General features: G+C 30.2%; 1 protein-coding gene across 1 annotated transcript in view; it reads right to left on the reverse strand.

Moving 5' to 3' along the window:
* Window positions 1-1612: 1612 nt before the first annotated feature.
* The window catches only part of LOC106461701 (glycosyltransferase 8 domain-containing protein 1-like), a 19265-nt gene continuing 7682 nt past the window's right edge, over window positions 1613-13195 (reverse strand). The window contains exons 3-8 of the mRNA XM_022388726.1: window positions 12984-13091; window positions 10538-10812; window positions 9963-10050; window positions 8211-8311; window positions 7673-7839; window positions 1613-3422 (exon numbers count right to left, since the gene is read on the reverse strand). Of these exons, the coding sequence (XP_022244434.1) occupies window positions 3236-3422; window positions 7673-7839; window positions 8211-8311; window positions 9963-10050; window positions 10538-10812; window positions 12984-13091 (926 nt within the window). The 3' untranslated portion in view covers window positions 1613-3235. The remainder of the gene's footprint in view (window positions 3423-7672; window positions 7840-8210; window positions 8312-9962; window positions 10051-10537; window positions 10813-12983; window positions 13092-13195) is intronic.

A 13195-nucleotide genomic window follows, 5' to 3' on the forward strand; every position in this document is an offset into this window, starting at 1 on the left:
TGGACCATAGTTGTGGTGTTTTGATTTTGTTCCTGTTTTTTTTTTTTTTTACATTTCTTGAGCACTTGGTTATTTTTTCTCTGTGTTAACTGTTGAGTTAGATTTTATCTTCTTGTATTGGCTAACTTTAACTATAATTTATGATTTGATGGTGTATTCTTCTTTATCTTATTATTACAGTGGCATTACCTTTGTCTGCCGATAGAGGTGTTGTCTTTAAGTTTCTGATGGTAGTTTATTCTCTTAGGATGGTATTGTAGTGGGTTTACATTTCATGGCTTGTTGGACTACTGATTTGGAATAATTTTTTCTTCTTCTGGTGGGTTTTAAATTGTGTCTTCCGTGGTTGTAGTGATATTTAGACTTGATTTGTGTTATGTGTTTAGTCCTTTACTTATAACAGTTCCTTCTGGTTCCATTAATCACCAGTTATTTAAATTTGTTACTATACGTTTAGATGTTCTGTAGTACTAAGACACTTTTTATGCATGGGCCACCATTCTTAATTCAGGTAAATGAAACAGATTAGCAAAGTCAATATTAAAAGCAACCACTCAGTGTTGTTGTGGATTGAAAATTAACAAAAAACAGCACATGATATTTGAGTTGGATGCTCAAATGAAAAAAAAAGGAAAAATTAAATATGTAAAAGTGCATCCCACTGCCAGGATACAAACATATTTTTTTTAATTTATCCCATTAAAAGTTATGTTGTTTTATTTTTTCTTTATGGCTAAACATGATTTAATAGAACCTTTCTTGTATGCAACTTAAAATTAGATTTAAAATCATAAATAATATTCAACGTTAAACTGGTACACAATTAAAAAACATTTTATTTAGGCCTATTTATGGCCTTCAAAAAGTTGATGCCTCTACATGTTTCGACGTTACAACTCCTGAGATGACATTGTAACATCAAAACATGTAGAGTCGTCATCTTTTTTGAAGGCCATAGATAGGCCTAGATAAAATGTTTTTTAATTATGTACCAGTTTAACGTTGAATATTATTTATGATTTTAATTTTTTACACAAGTGCCAAAATACTATAATTAAAATTAGATGTACTGCATATATAATCACAGTTGTAACTTAGGGTAAAATAACCAAATGTAGTATTTACGAGTTAATCATCAATTTTGTGTATGCTAGTATATAATTTTCAAGTTTTTAAACCATCTCTTTCTATTTGATAAAATTAACCAAATGGGTCTATTTTAGGATTACTAACTGATTTTTCCCAGATTTGTTTTCAAAGTGCTAAAATTTCAAACAATTTGAGTGGAAACACTGACATCAGAGTATGTTGAATAGTATTCCTAAAAGTCAATTTTGTTATGATCTTTGTAATAATTAAGATTACTTTTTTATCACATTAAGGTCTTTGTATCTATTACACACATCAGATAATGATAATTATTCCAAAAACGTAATTCAACAATATCTTATCTGACTCTCAACTCATAAGACTGGAACTATAAACAATCTGTATAGTTGTAATCTAAGTGCTTACACTGGGTGCTATCACTATTGTCCTGTATTGTCATTATGAATTTTTAGGTAGAGTTGTTGTTTATTTCCATTGCAAAACTGACTTCAATAAATCAAAGTTAGTTATATTAAACTTTATTTTCTAAATATCTATACACAAAATACTCAACTTCTAATATTACTTCTACCTAAAATCTTAGAATGCCAAGAGTTTAAATTTTATTCCTTAATGAATTTTTCCACACACACATGTATTATGACTTTATCTTACAGATACATATTAAGTAAAATACTGTGTAAATTATAAAATTGTAACAAACCAGAAAAATTCAAGCAACAAGACTTAAAAAGAGCAGAAGACATACGTCACCCATGAAAATCGTAAATTTCATCACTTTAACCTTTCAAAATGTTTCGGTTTGTTGAGCTGCACGTGGTTTTAGCATTCACTGCAGAAATGGACGTTTCAAATATTCTATCACAACACAAAGTAAATATGTCACAGCGAAAGTTTTTGTTCATTGTTAATCTCTATCAAAAATGCAGATCACTGAAAACACTTCAGGTTTGTGCTGGTAGAGTACATGTATAATCTTAAAATAACATTTATAATTAACAATGCTAAGGTGTAGATTTAAACATTAAAATAAAACACAAAACAACATGCATTGATTAAATGTGGTAACTCATGAAAAAAAAACCAAACAGAAACAACTAAGTACTTAGACTGAATTCTAACGAGACTTTACTCACTAATCACCAAGCTATTTTAGTTAAAAGAAAAACATGTCAATACTCATAAAAATTTGGAACCTTGATAGACTTAACACACTATTTTCTAAACGAGCTTACTAGTTCAAAGATAGACCTTGATAAACTTAACACACTATTTTCTAAACGAGCTTACTAGTTCAAAGAAAATTATTCTAATACGTAACAAAAACCTGGATCCCAAGTGAAGTTTATTTTTGCTAGTCCAAACAGTATAAAACATCTGACTGAGAAACATTTAACTTCTACCTATAGGTTCTCTTTAACCAATACTTAAATTGAAGATCCTGAAAAAAATGAAAATCAACACCAAATGTTGCACACCATCTGAAATGATAAATTTATGCTGAATCAAACTTTCATAAAAACTTCAGAAGATTAAGTATGTTAATATTAACATTTATTTAATTGAAGAAGACTTAATTATAAACCTGAGGTTCTTTAGTACAACTTCAAACAGCAAATTGGTTGTATATGTAGCTTAATCAGTCAGAATAATCTGTACATACATAAAAGAATATGCATTCACTTTCTCTTTGTACTACCCTTCTTAACTTTCTGGACTATTTAAAAACCACATTAAACTATTACAAGTGAAACCTTTGTTCCTTATTGATAAGGTAAGATTTCTCGAACGCCAAATCAGATCAGAAACCCACGATGAATATTATTAAAGTATTTATTGAATTTCATTGAAATTAGCCTTCTAGTTATGTTCTTTCCACACACATAACTTTCCACTATCAGAAGTATAAGAAATAGATCATCTGGCAAAACAATGAAGTGTATTCTCCATTTGAGAAACAAAATTGCCTATCAACAGTAAAGAATAGATATCTATTCGATACTATTTGTAACTGAGTAATCAAAACAATAAATATAGCTTCTTTCAGAGCCAGGGAATATAATTCTTGAGCTAGTAAACATTAACAGACTTATGGGAAAAAGAAACGTAAAGAACACATACAAAATTAAGATTCTCTCTGACTAGGAATGTGAAACTTGTGGAAAGGGTCGGTTATGTAATATTTTTTCCACATGTCAGAATAAGGGGCTCGGCGAACCCAGGGTTTAAAATGTCCATCCCAATGCAAGAGCTTAGCTTTCTGAAGGAAATGTTTTGAATATCTAGATCCTGTTGTCAAACCTGAAACAAGAAATTATCAATGAACATACTTTCTAAAAGTATTGGAACAATATCGCACAGTGGGAAATCATTTTTCAACATATATCACTATACAAAACAAATATCACAGTAAACAATTATCATAAATCTTACATGATTACTGTTTAATGTCTTAATAAAACAAAGGTTTAAAACTCTGACATTTCTTTACTAATGTGTAGTTGGAATCAAACAATATCTACAAGCGTTGAACATTTATATAGCACAGATGGAGTAAAACAATGAATACTCCTATGTGCAATGGCTTAAAATGTTGGCACTTCTTTACAATACGCTGATTAGTTAAAGCATCGTATGTCTATACAATACATAAAATATGCCAACATGCCAAGCATTAAAATTATCTATCCAGGTTTGAAAAAATCACTCACAAATGAAGGTGGATTTGGTTTTACATAACTTCTAAAATCCAATAAAACAGAGCATTTTATGACAAGCTAATCTTTTCTAAAATACACTTAGCAGTACTGAAGAAAAAAAAGAGTTCAACCAGTTATTTCCACTATTCTTCTGAAACTAGTTTATTCTGTAAAATTTTGTATCACTATAACTAAAGTCACTTATCTGAAACTAGTTTATTCTGTAAAATTTTGTATCACTATAACTAAAGTCACTTATCATAACATTTACTCCTTTAAGATGGATTTCTCAGCTAAAATAGTCTTGATACTTTTGTTCCAGTAATTTTCTAATTATTAAGATAAGTTTAAAACTAATAACACATCACCAAACATGGCAAACAAACACATCACAAGAAACTATGCATTTTATAAAATCTCCCATTCTCAGATCAATAGGGTATATTCCAATCCATCTTAAAGATGTTGGCCAGTTTTATGTCCAATTATTATTTAGTAAATAATCTTTTTACATGACAGGTTTTTAAGAGACATTGAGATGTTCTGGATATTTGTAGTTTGTGCTACAAGTACGATTCCACGTTCTGGAATATTCACAGAAACAAGTCTGTTATAGTTTTTCGAAGTAGATTTCTCTACTAACTACAAGGGTTTGGGGGCAAAATGGATTATTACTGGATAATCTATGAAAGTATTTGCAATTTTAATAACTATTATAACACTTAAGCACTTATCAGTTAGAGTTTCTGAAATTGTGCATGTTTAGTTCCATAACTTGATGGTGCAGAAACTGAAAATTGTGACTGTTTCTGAAATAGGGATCCTAAGTGCATCTTCGAAAATAAAGTGCACTAGACTTAGAAAGTGTTGTGGAATTGAGTGTAAAACAGTTTTAACAAGTTCTATTTCTTAAAAATAAAAGTCTATAAATCATTTATAAATCCACAATATCACATAAATTAGCTGTAACAATTGTTTTCTGTAACATGTCCATTATTCAATATATATCGTACAAGATGATAACTATGAGAGAAAATCCCAGGCAAGACAAGTAGTACTAATATTTCTGAAAATATTACAGAAGTTGAAACATAAGTACAACACACCACTAAGTGTGAGATTTGAAACTTAAATTACTATAACTTCATGAATTGGTACTTATAAAATGCTACTCAGAGGAAGAACAAATATATATGCGTTACACAGCACCACGTTTTACTGTATTTTTGTCTTAATGGGAAAATCATTACTTCTTATGATGCTCTGCATTTCACCTAGAATGACTTTGTGTAGAACTCTAGACTAAGCCTAAGAATTAGTTTCAATACACTTCTTATTACCCTCCAGATTGTTCTGACTTTATGCTTACCTGTACATATTGAAACATTCTAAACACTATTATATTAACATATTTATCCTACACATCCATTATTTTCTTTTCAGATAATTTTATTTTTTTTGTTTACTTAGAAAGCAGTTGTTTCGGACGGACGGCCCATTACCTCCAATGTTAGCTACATTGTACAACAAAATTTCACCAATAAATCCAATGTGGCATGTTCGACATCTTGGTAATTATATCTTAAATCTTTTATTGCTTAAAGTCACTAAAACTGTGCTAGATGCTGTAAGGACATGCTGACAATTTGACAACTCTTCAACCTGATCATTGAATATCCTCCTGCTGATTTTGAGGGACATCCTCCTCTTGATCAATCCTCCTGTACCTATGTTGATCCAGCTCAGTAGCTTCATTCACTGCCATGCAAGTACAGGTGCATGTACCTCATCAATATTTCACGAACCTCATGTTTCACAGAAAAGCATCTCTCTCTCACATCGTAGTAAACATTTCCTATTTCATTATATTTTAACTAATAACTTATAATGCATCTGAAATCTTACAAACGGATTTTCACTCCACCTTATCACTTGCAAGCACCAGTAAAAAGTGAAAGTCAATATACCCTGGCCGAGGTTTGAGCCCCAGAACCCCATCTCACATCAACTGAGCTGACATAGCTCAAATCTCAAGAAGAAAATTTACCACGGCATCATGGCTCACGTCTGCACCAAGGAGTCATGCATTAACACAAGGAAATCACCATTATAAAGTCTAATTAACTATCTGTACTAGTTTTCCACACAACTTCTTATATCCCTATAAGTTGTCATTTTTTAAATATATTAATTCTTATATTTCAAAATATTAGACAAATGTTTTTCCCACTTTTACAGCTGACACAAAAATTTGTAAATGATGAGTTAAAAATTTAGTTTTATGCATAACGCATGTACAATATTTAACTTTTTACTAGCCAGAGTGTACAAAAAATTATGTATTATGAATGTTAAATAAAGGTAAAAATTAATTTCATTTTATATATAATCTTAAATCTCCAACTATATAAACCTAACAGTTTTTCACAGGCTCACTAATCATTCAAAGACTCACTTCTATTCAATGCTTTCTTAGCTTGGTGATATTACTGACCAAAACTTTGTTTAAATTTAAAATAAAATTTGCTTGTTTATTTTGTACTTTCACGTAAACTTACAGAAAGGATATCTGTTTTAGCCATTCCTAATTTTGAACTGACAAACTAGAGGGCATGCAGCTAATCCAGGGCACACATTGCTAAATTTTGTGCTACTTGTTTGAAAAGCAGGATTTGACTGTTGTTTTCATAATACACCCATGGCCTCAAAGTCTGATCTTATTCCTCTAACTTACAAAAGTTATTTTTAGTGTATAAAACCTCTCTACAAAATATGTAAATACAGGGGAATCACCATGGTTTTATTTTCTTAGGGGGATTTATTTCATTTTACACATAAAACTGCATGTGTTATGATGGAAACTTGAAGATGAAAATTGAACAAGTTATATTGAAATAAATATTCATACAAGTCTTATAAATAAACTAAATACTATAATCTTTACTTAATTGAAGTTTGTGTAAGTCACAATTATACGTATGTAAATCCATATTTAACCCTTTCTAGACCGATAGGCACATTTGTGGTGTCACATGAAATTCTTAAGGATTTGTTTCTCATGTGATTTACCATCTCTCTCTCTCTGATTTTATTAAAATAGCTTGTTGTTCCCACCCTTTTTTAACCTCACTGCATGTAATAAGAACAATTACTAGCATAATTCTGTTTTTAAAACATGTAAAGGCAAAGTGTAAGTTTGGATAGAGCAGATTATAAACTATTTACAGCTCGTATAATTGATGTTTATTTGTGGTCCAAAAGGAGGAGTTTGTTCACACATCCTGAACTCCTGCTCCACCATGTGATGTCAAGGAATTTCTCAAATTTTGAACGATTGCAACTGATTTTTTCCTTTTATAGTCAGTTTCCTACATTATAAGCATTAAAAATTTCAAACTTGAATAACATTCACATTATTTCTTCTTTACATGCCCTCAGTGTGTAAAATGTTAACATGCATCATGTTTTTCTTCTTTCATTATACAAAACAAATAAATAAAAATAAAGCAGACTTATCATGCGACAAGAAACGGCAATAATTAAAGGATGGTGACATTACACGAGATAATTTTTACGACAAAAAAATTATACCAAAAGTAACAGAAACAGGTAAACTTTGCTTTATTAACATTTTCCAGTTTTATTTTTAATTGAATGGTACTCAACAAATACATTATGATTATGTGCTCTAAATATATTTACATTCAGCATTCTTAGCTTTGAAAATACAGCATGTTTCCAAATTACAGGCTTAGCAAACCATTTTGTATCAAATTCCTTGAAAATGAACTTTTAACATATGAATAATGCAAAAATATTTTGCTTTTAATAACCCAAAATGACTTGAAAAATTTGATACCTACTTAACATTTAACTCCATTAACTTGTCAAGCTTGACTCCAATCCCTTGCGACTCCCACTCTGTCAAGTTCAGAACAAAAACTCCTAGACTGAAGACACAGTCTGCTGGATTGATTTTAATATCTTTCAGTGCTTTATTTTTCAGATCAAGAAAATTTCCATATTTATTCTGTGAAGAAAAATTCAACAGTGTTCACTAAACTCAAATGCATTATACTATGATATTTATGAGCTTAATTTAACTCTTTCAGAGCTAGGTAAATCTTTAAAGGATTAAATCACACCTTAGACAAAACTAGTTCAAAAGACATGAAAACAAAATTTATACGATGAAGGATCTCAACTTCTGTTGTGTCTAATTTCAACTACAGCAATAAGAAATTAACTAAAAGGAAAAATTACAAGTTGCATAGATGAAAAACTAATAATCAACCCTTATTAGCACAGACCTTACCTAAATGTTTTCTATAAATTATAACAGAAAAAAACAAACAAAAAAAACTGTCAAGTGAACAGCTAGAACATAGATTCACAGCTTACCCCTATGGAGTTAAAGTGCTTAGACACAGAGTCACAGTCAAGGGTAAATGCTCCAACATGACCAGCAGCTATTGAAGAGTTGGCCAGTTCTGCTATGTCTCCTGTTAAATATGTAATCCTGTTAATGTGAAGAGTATAAAACATAGCTTCCACACTACATTAAAACAAAAGCTCACACCACATACCATATTTTTTATGAAAACAGCAGTTGCAATGAAGCATAAATAACAAAATATATTGACTTTTTATTTAACAAAATTATGGTAGAGGAATCCCTTAGAGTTAATATTATTAGTTGACTTTTAAACATTACAAACAAAATTTCTATTTCTGTGAAAGATTTGTCTCTCCATTCATTTTAGTCATTCTGTAAAAAAAAATATTTACAGCTTTCAAATTATATTCACATAACTTTTAGAACCTCCTAAATGAATATCAAAAGTTATTCTTCTGTAAAACTTTTATCTCATATTTTCTCTACCCTAACCTTATTTAACCAATCTTGTAATGACCACAACAAAAATGAAAAATAAATCAATCTAAATTACCCTTTTTTTTTTCTAGAATGACTGCAAATTGTAACAGGAAATTATAGTTATTTATCCTAAAATACATATAATCCCCTTTCGTCCTCACAACTGTTTTCATTTAATTTGTTTTATTGCTCTTTCAACTGTGTCTAACTACTAAACCTTTGTAAAAAAAAACAACTAAAGCACATGGTAAGTGCCTAGCTCAAATTACTTACATAAATTACATAATTCTTTAATAGCTTGTGTACAGACGGGGTGAGAAAACTTATTTAACATTTCCTTTCATTTATGACGTTTTTCTTTAACCTAATTTTTCTAATTCTTACATTTTAGGTACTTCTATGACGACGAATAAAAAAATATACACAAAAAACAAATTTAATACTTATGTCTGGCCTCGTATTTTGATGAAACTTAGCTTAAAATTTTTGTGCCAATGGTAGTAGTACATAAATTCATTTTTATTTATTTAAAATATGCAATTCAGAACAGAAAATAATAACAAAAACAAAGAACACAATATCCCGTAAGAATTTTAACTTACCAGGCTTTTCAACTAAGGTACAAGTACCTTAAAATAATTCACTTATCTTGTCGACGTTAAATCACCAATAGCAACAATGAAACCTCAGGCTAAATAATTAAAACACTGTCATTAGAACGAGATGAGAGAGCTTTATAAAGAAATCAGTAGAATAGAATATTCTTTGTGTTAGTTATAGATAATCCAAGTGTAAGTGTTAGAGAGAAATATTAACATTTTATGAAAGAGAGGATGTGATACAAAAGCAGGGCAAGTAGGTTTGACTTTCTGGTTTATATCTCTGTAAACAATAAATGATTGGAGGCTATAATAGTAGACTATACCTTAGTAATATGTGTATTATAAATGTGTAATTTATTTTAAACTCAAATCATCATATAGGGGTGGTGAGAAAATCGAAAAATGGACAATCTGATGTGAACAAGTGTCATGTGATACAGACAAATGAAGATTGGGAATTTTCTAAATATCTCCTTTTGAAATTAAAACATATATATATAAAATATCAAGATTTGATTTATTAACTACATTGCAAAACACAGGAATAAATTCCAAATTACAAGATATTATTTATTGCTTAACTTTCTTTGAATAATAATGTCACTATTTACAGACACCTTAATAATATAGCAATACTTAAGGTGACGATTATGGTTATTATTTAACAATATTTACCTTGAACAATACTGTCATCATCCAAATAAACAAGCCTTCCTTTAATTTGGGGAAATAACTTTGGTATGAATAGCTTGGCATAGTTCAACTGTAAAAAATAAAATAAATAGTTTTTCCTACATTATAACTGTTTGAGAAAGCAATTTTCTTTCTTCCAGCATTAATTCTTAGATTGCTAAGAATATCTAAACAAATCAACCATTATTTTAATGGCCAAATGATATTCAAGATTCCTGTTGTTTAAAGCTGCTTCACAAGACATCTCTTGTGAAATCTAAAATGCATTACAAGTAACAAAGAACCAAATTTGTTTACCCATATCTAACTTTATGAGTAGTGTTTAGAAAGTTTTGTTGTTTCTGCTAATTACTGAACTGAAGTGTAATGATTCCAGTGGTATGTATCAATGCTAATACAAATTAACCTGTAAACATTCGTATCGGGACAATATATAATAAACTACCGATATTTTCTTTAATAATTTTTATCCACGACATAAGAAGATAGCATCAACAAACTTTTAAACTTAATAACTTTAAGACAGATTGAAAAGTTTATTTCTCAAGATAACTTACATAACTTGCGTGTTTGGTCTCATCCTTCAGAGCAATTTTTCCCTTTAACCATTCTTTTGGAAAAAGTTTAATTTCATAGGATATTTTTTTGAGGTCAGACTTTTCAATCCACACAGATAGATGATCAATTGATGAGTTATCTGTGACTAAATAGAAATGAACAGGGCTTTTCGTGTTACTGATAACACTGTTGATTGTTGCTATTGCTCCACCCAGCCTTGCTTCCTCCGAAACTACCATCACTTGAATAATATCTTTCGTGGTGAATACATGACCTGAGGAGCAAGGTCTTAGATTATAAAATAGCTACATTCTAAACATAAAGCTAACATTTGTGCAACAGCATCTTTAACCCTTTCACTGCATAGTTTGGATATAATACTTGGAGACAGCTTGAATAGGTTATGAAGAAAAAAATTTAATACAAATTTTCTTCATTACCCATTCAAGCCGTCTCCAAGCATTATTAGTCTCAAAGTTGGTTCCTCCTCATCAAAATAGTTTGGATATATCCAAATAAACATTTATACCCACTGACTGCAAAATTTGGTTTTACCCTATGGCTACCAGAAAACGCTTCCCCTACTCCGACATGCAGGAATATCCCCCGTTACTCAATTTTTTTGTTTAAATCATTATTTTTCAAGGAATATTACTGTCTGATGTAGAAAACACAGCTTCTTTCAATATTGAAAAACTAATACAAAGAGTCAAATTCATACTTTTATTTTTTAGTGGATAATTGATATTTTTTTTGGAATCAGCCTGAAAATTAATTTCGCAGTGAAACAGTTAAAATTCATGAACCTGCATATTAAGTGTAGAAACAACTTTAGGAACTGATAAAATTCTAAAACTTTACTCAATTAGGGAAAAACACATCTTTTTCTTCTATATCAAAATGCAAGGATCAAATACAGGAGACTAAAAATTATTCAAGATAAATATGGACTGGGACAGAGCTGGTATTTTCTATCAACATCTGGATCTTATCACAACTAGTAACTGCCCAACTCTTATCTCTGCTTAATTGACAGCCCATTAATTGATTAAATTCAAACTGTACAGTGTTTCTTAAACCATGGTGTATACAAGCAAAAATATAAGTTTACAGCAGGTGCTGCAAGTCATCAATTCGAAATTAGTGGCACTGGCAGAGTGCCTTAGTAGCTTTGCTTATAAGAAAGCCAGGGTGAGCAAGTCTGCTGGTAGTGGGAACTGAAGCTAAGACCCTTGAATCCTAAATCAACAAAACTGAACAAACTTGAAGTAAAAAATAAAAACAACATACAAGGTTAAAATTGGGTAGAATACCCATAGCCAATTATGTAGCTTTACACTTAACAACAAACAAACATAGTAGCAATATTCAGATTTCTTGGATAGTTGATTATTTTTGTGACAATCAATTTAATGATAATTTGGATTAATCTAATGCTGGAATAATAAAAAACGATAGTAACTGGAAACACTAGTTTCAATTTATTGATTTAATGATAATTCTGATGAATCAATTAGTTTACATGATACTAATTAATATAATCGCTGCTCATAGGTAATAATAGATTATGCCTAATTAATTAATTAAATTGCCCAGCTCTAGATAACTGGTTATAATTGTTGAATAGGTTTATAGGTAGGGAAAGAGATATTAGCATGTGATGGATTCTACTTAAATAGGTAGGAAAACTTTGTTTACAAAAACTAAGTAACGTTAGTAAAGACTAATTAACTAAGTTTTAAAAAAGGATGAGAGAATATTTGACCTTAACAGGCCTGTTCATAAAAGTTGTAGAGCATGGAGTAAATAGAGTGGAACTCAGCCATGCTGGTTCTAAGTTCAGATAAATAAAGAGGGCTACTGGCCAACCGACTGTGAAAACTCTGGCCAAAACCAAAATATGAATCTTGGATCTAGGAAGACTCGAGCAGCTGATCCTATTAAAGTCGTAGGAAGAGTAGAAGGAGGTAAATAGACTGGAAGATTGTTAGTATAAATACTATTTTATTTAAATACCTAGGGAGCAAGCAGGTAACTAAAGGGTGAATAGTTTTAACTTTTGTTGTAAACAAGATGTTGGAATGTATTGTCTTTTTGTGGATGAGGAGTGACTATGAAGGGCAAAATGGTTATTTGTTGCCTTGATTTTTCTTCTTAAGTTATTATAGAAACACCAGTAATCATGATTTGCTTGTGTACCTATATATTTTCCACAAAAAAACAACAAATTATAGAACAATCAGACACAATAAAAATAGTACAACAGACAATCCTGGAGACAAAAAACCTGAATAAAAACAGCAGCACATAAGAACAGATTTTTCTGAATGCTCACAATACAAATCAAAGACAACATATCACAACAAAATAAAAAAACATTTATATTTTAACTAAAACTGGAGATTATATAATTTTAATTTATAAAAATCAGTAAAACTTTCTTACGTTCACTTCTACCTGAAAGAGGTGTACCGATGAGAGGAGGCAGAAAGTTTGGATTAAATGCATAATAAGTCCCAACAATACAACAAACGGCTACAAGGAAGACAATCACTGAAAAAAATAAAATAATAATTAACAGATACATACACACACATATATATATATATATATATATACACACACACACACACACACTACACATTGTTTTCCATTTA

This window comes from Limulus polyphemus, unplaced genomic scaffold (assembly GCF_000517525.1).
Source record: "Limulus polyphemus unplaced genomic scaffold, Limulus_polyphemus-2.1.2 Scaffold1014, whole genome shotgun sequence".
NCBI lineage: Eukaryota > Metazoa > Arthropoda > Merostomata > Xiphosura > Limulidae > Limulus > Limulus polyphemus.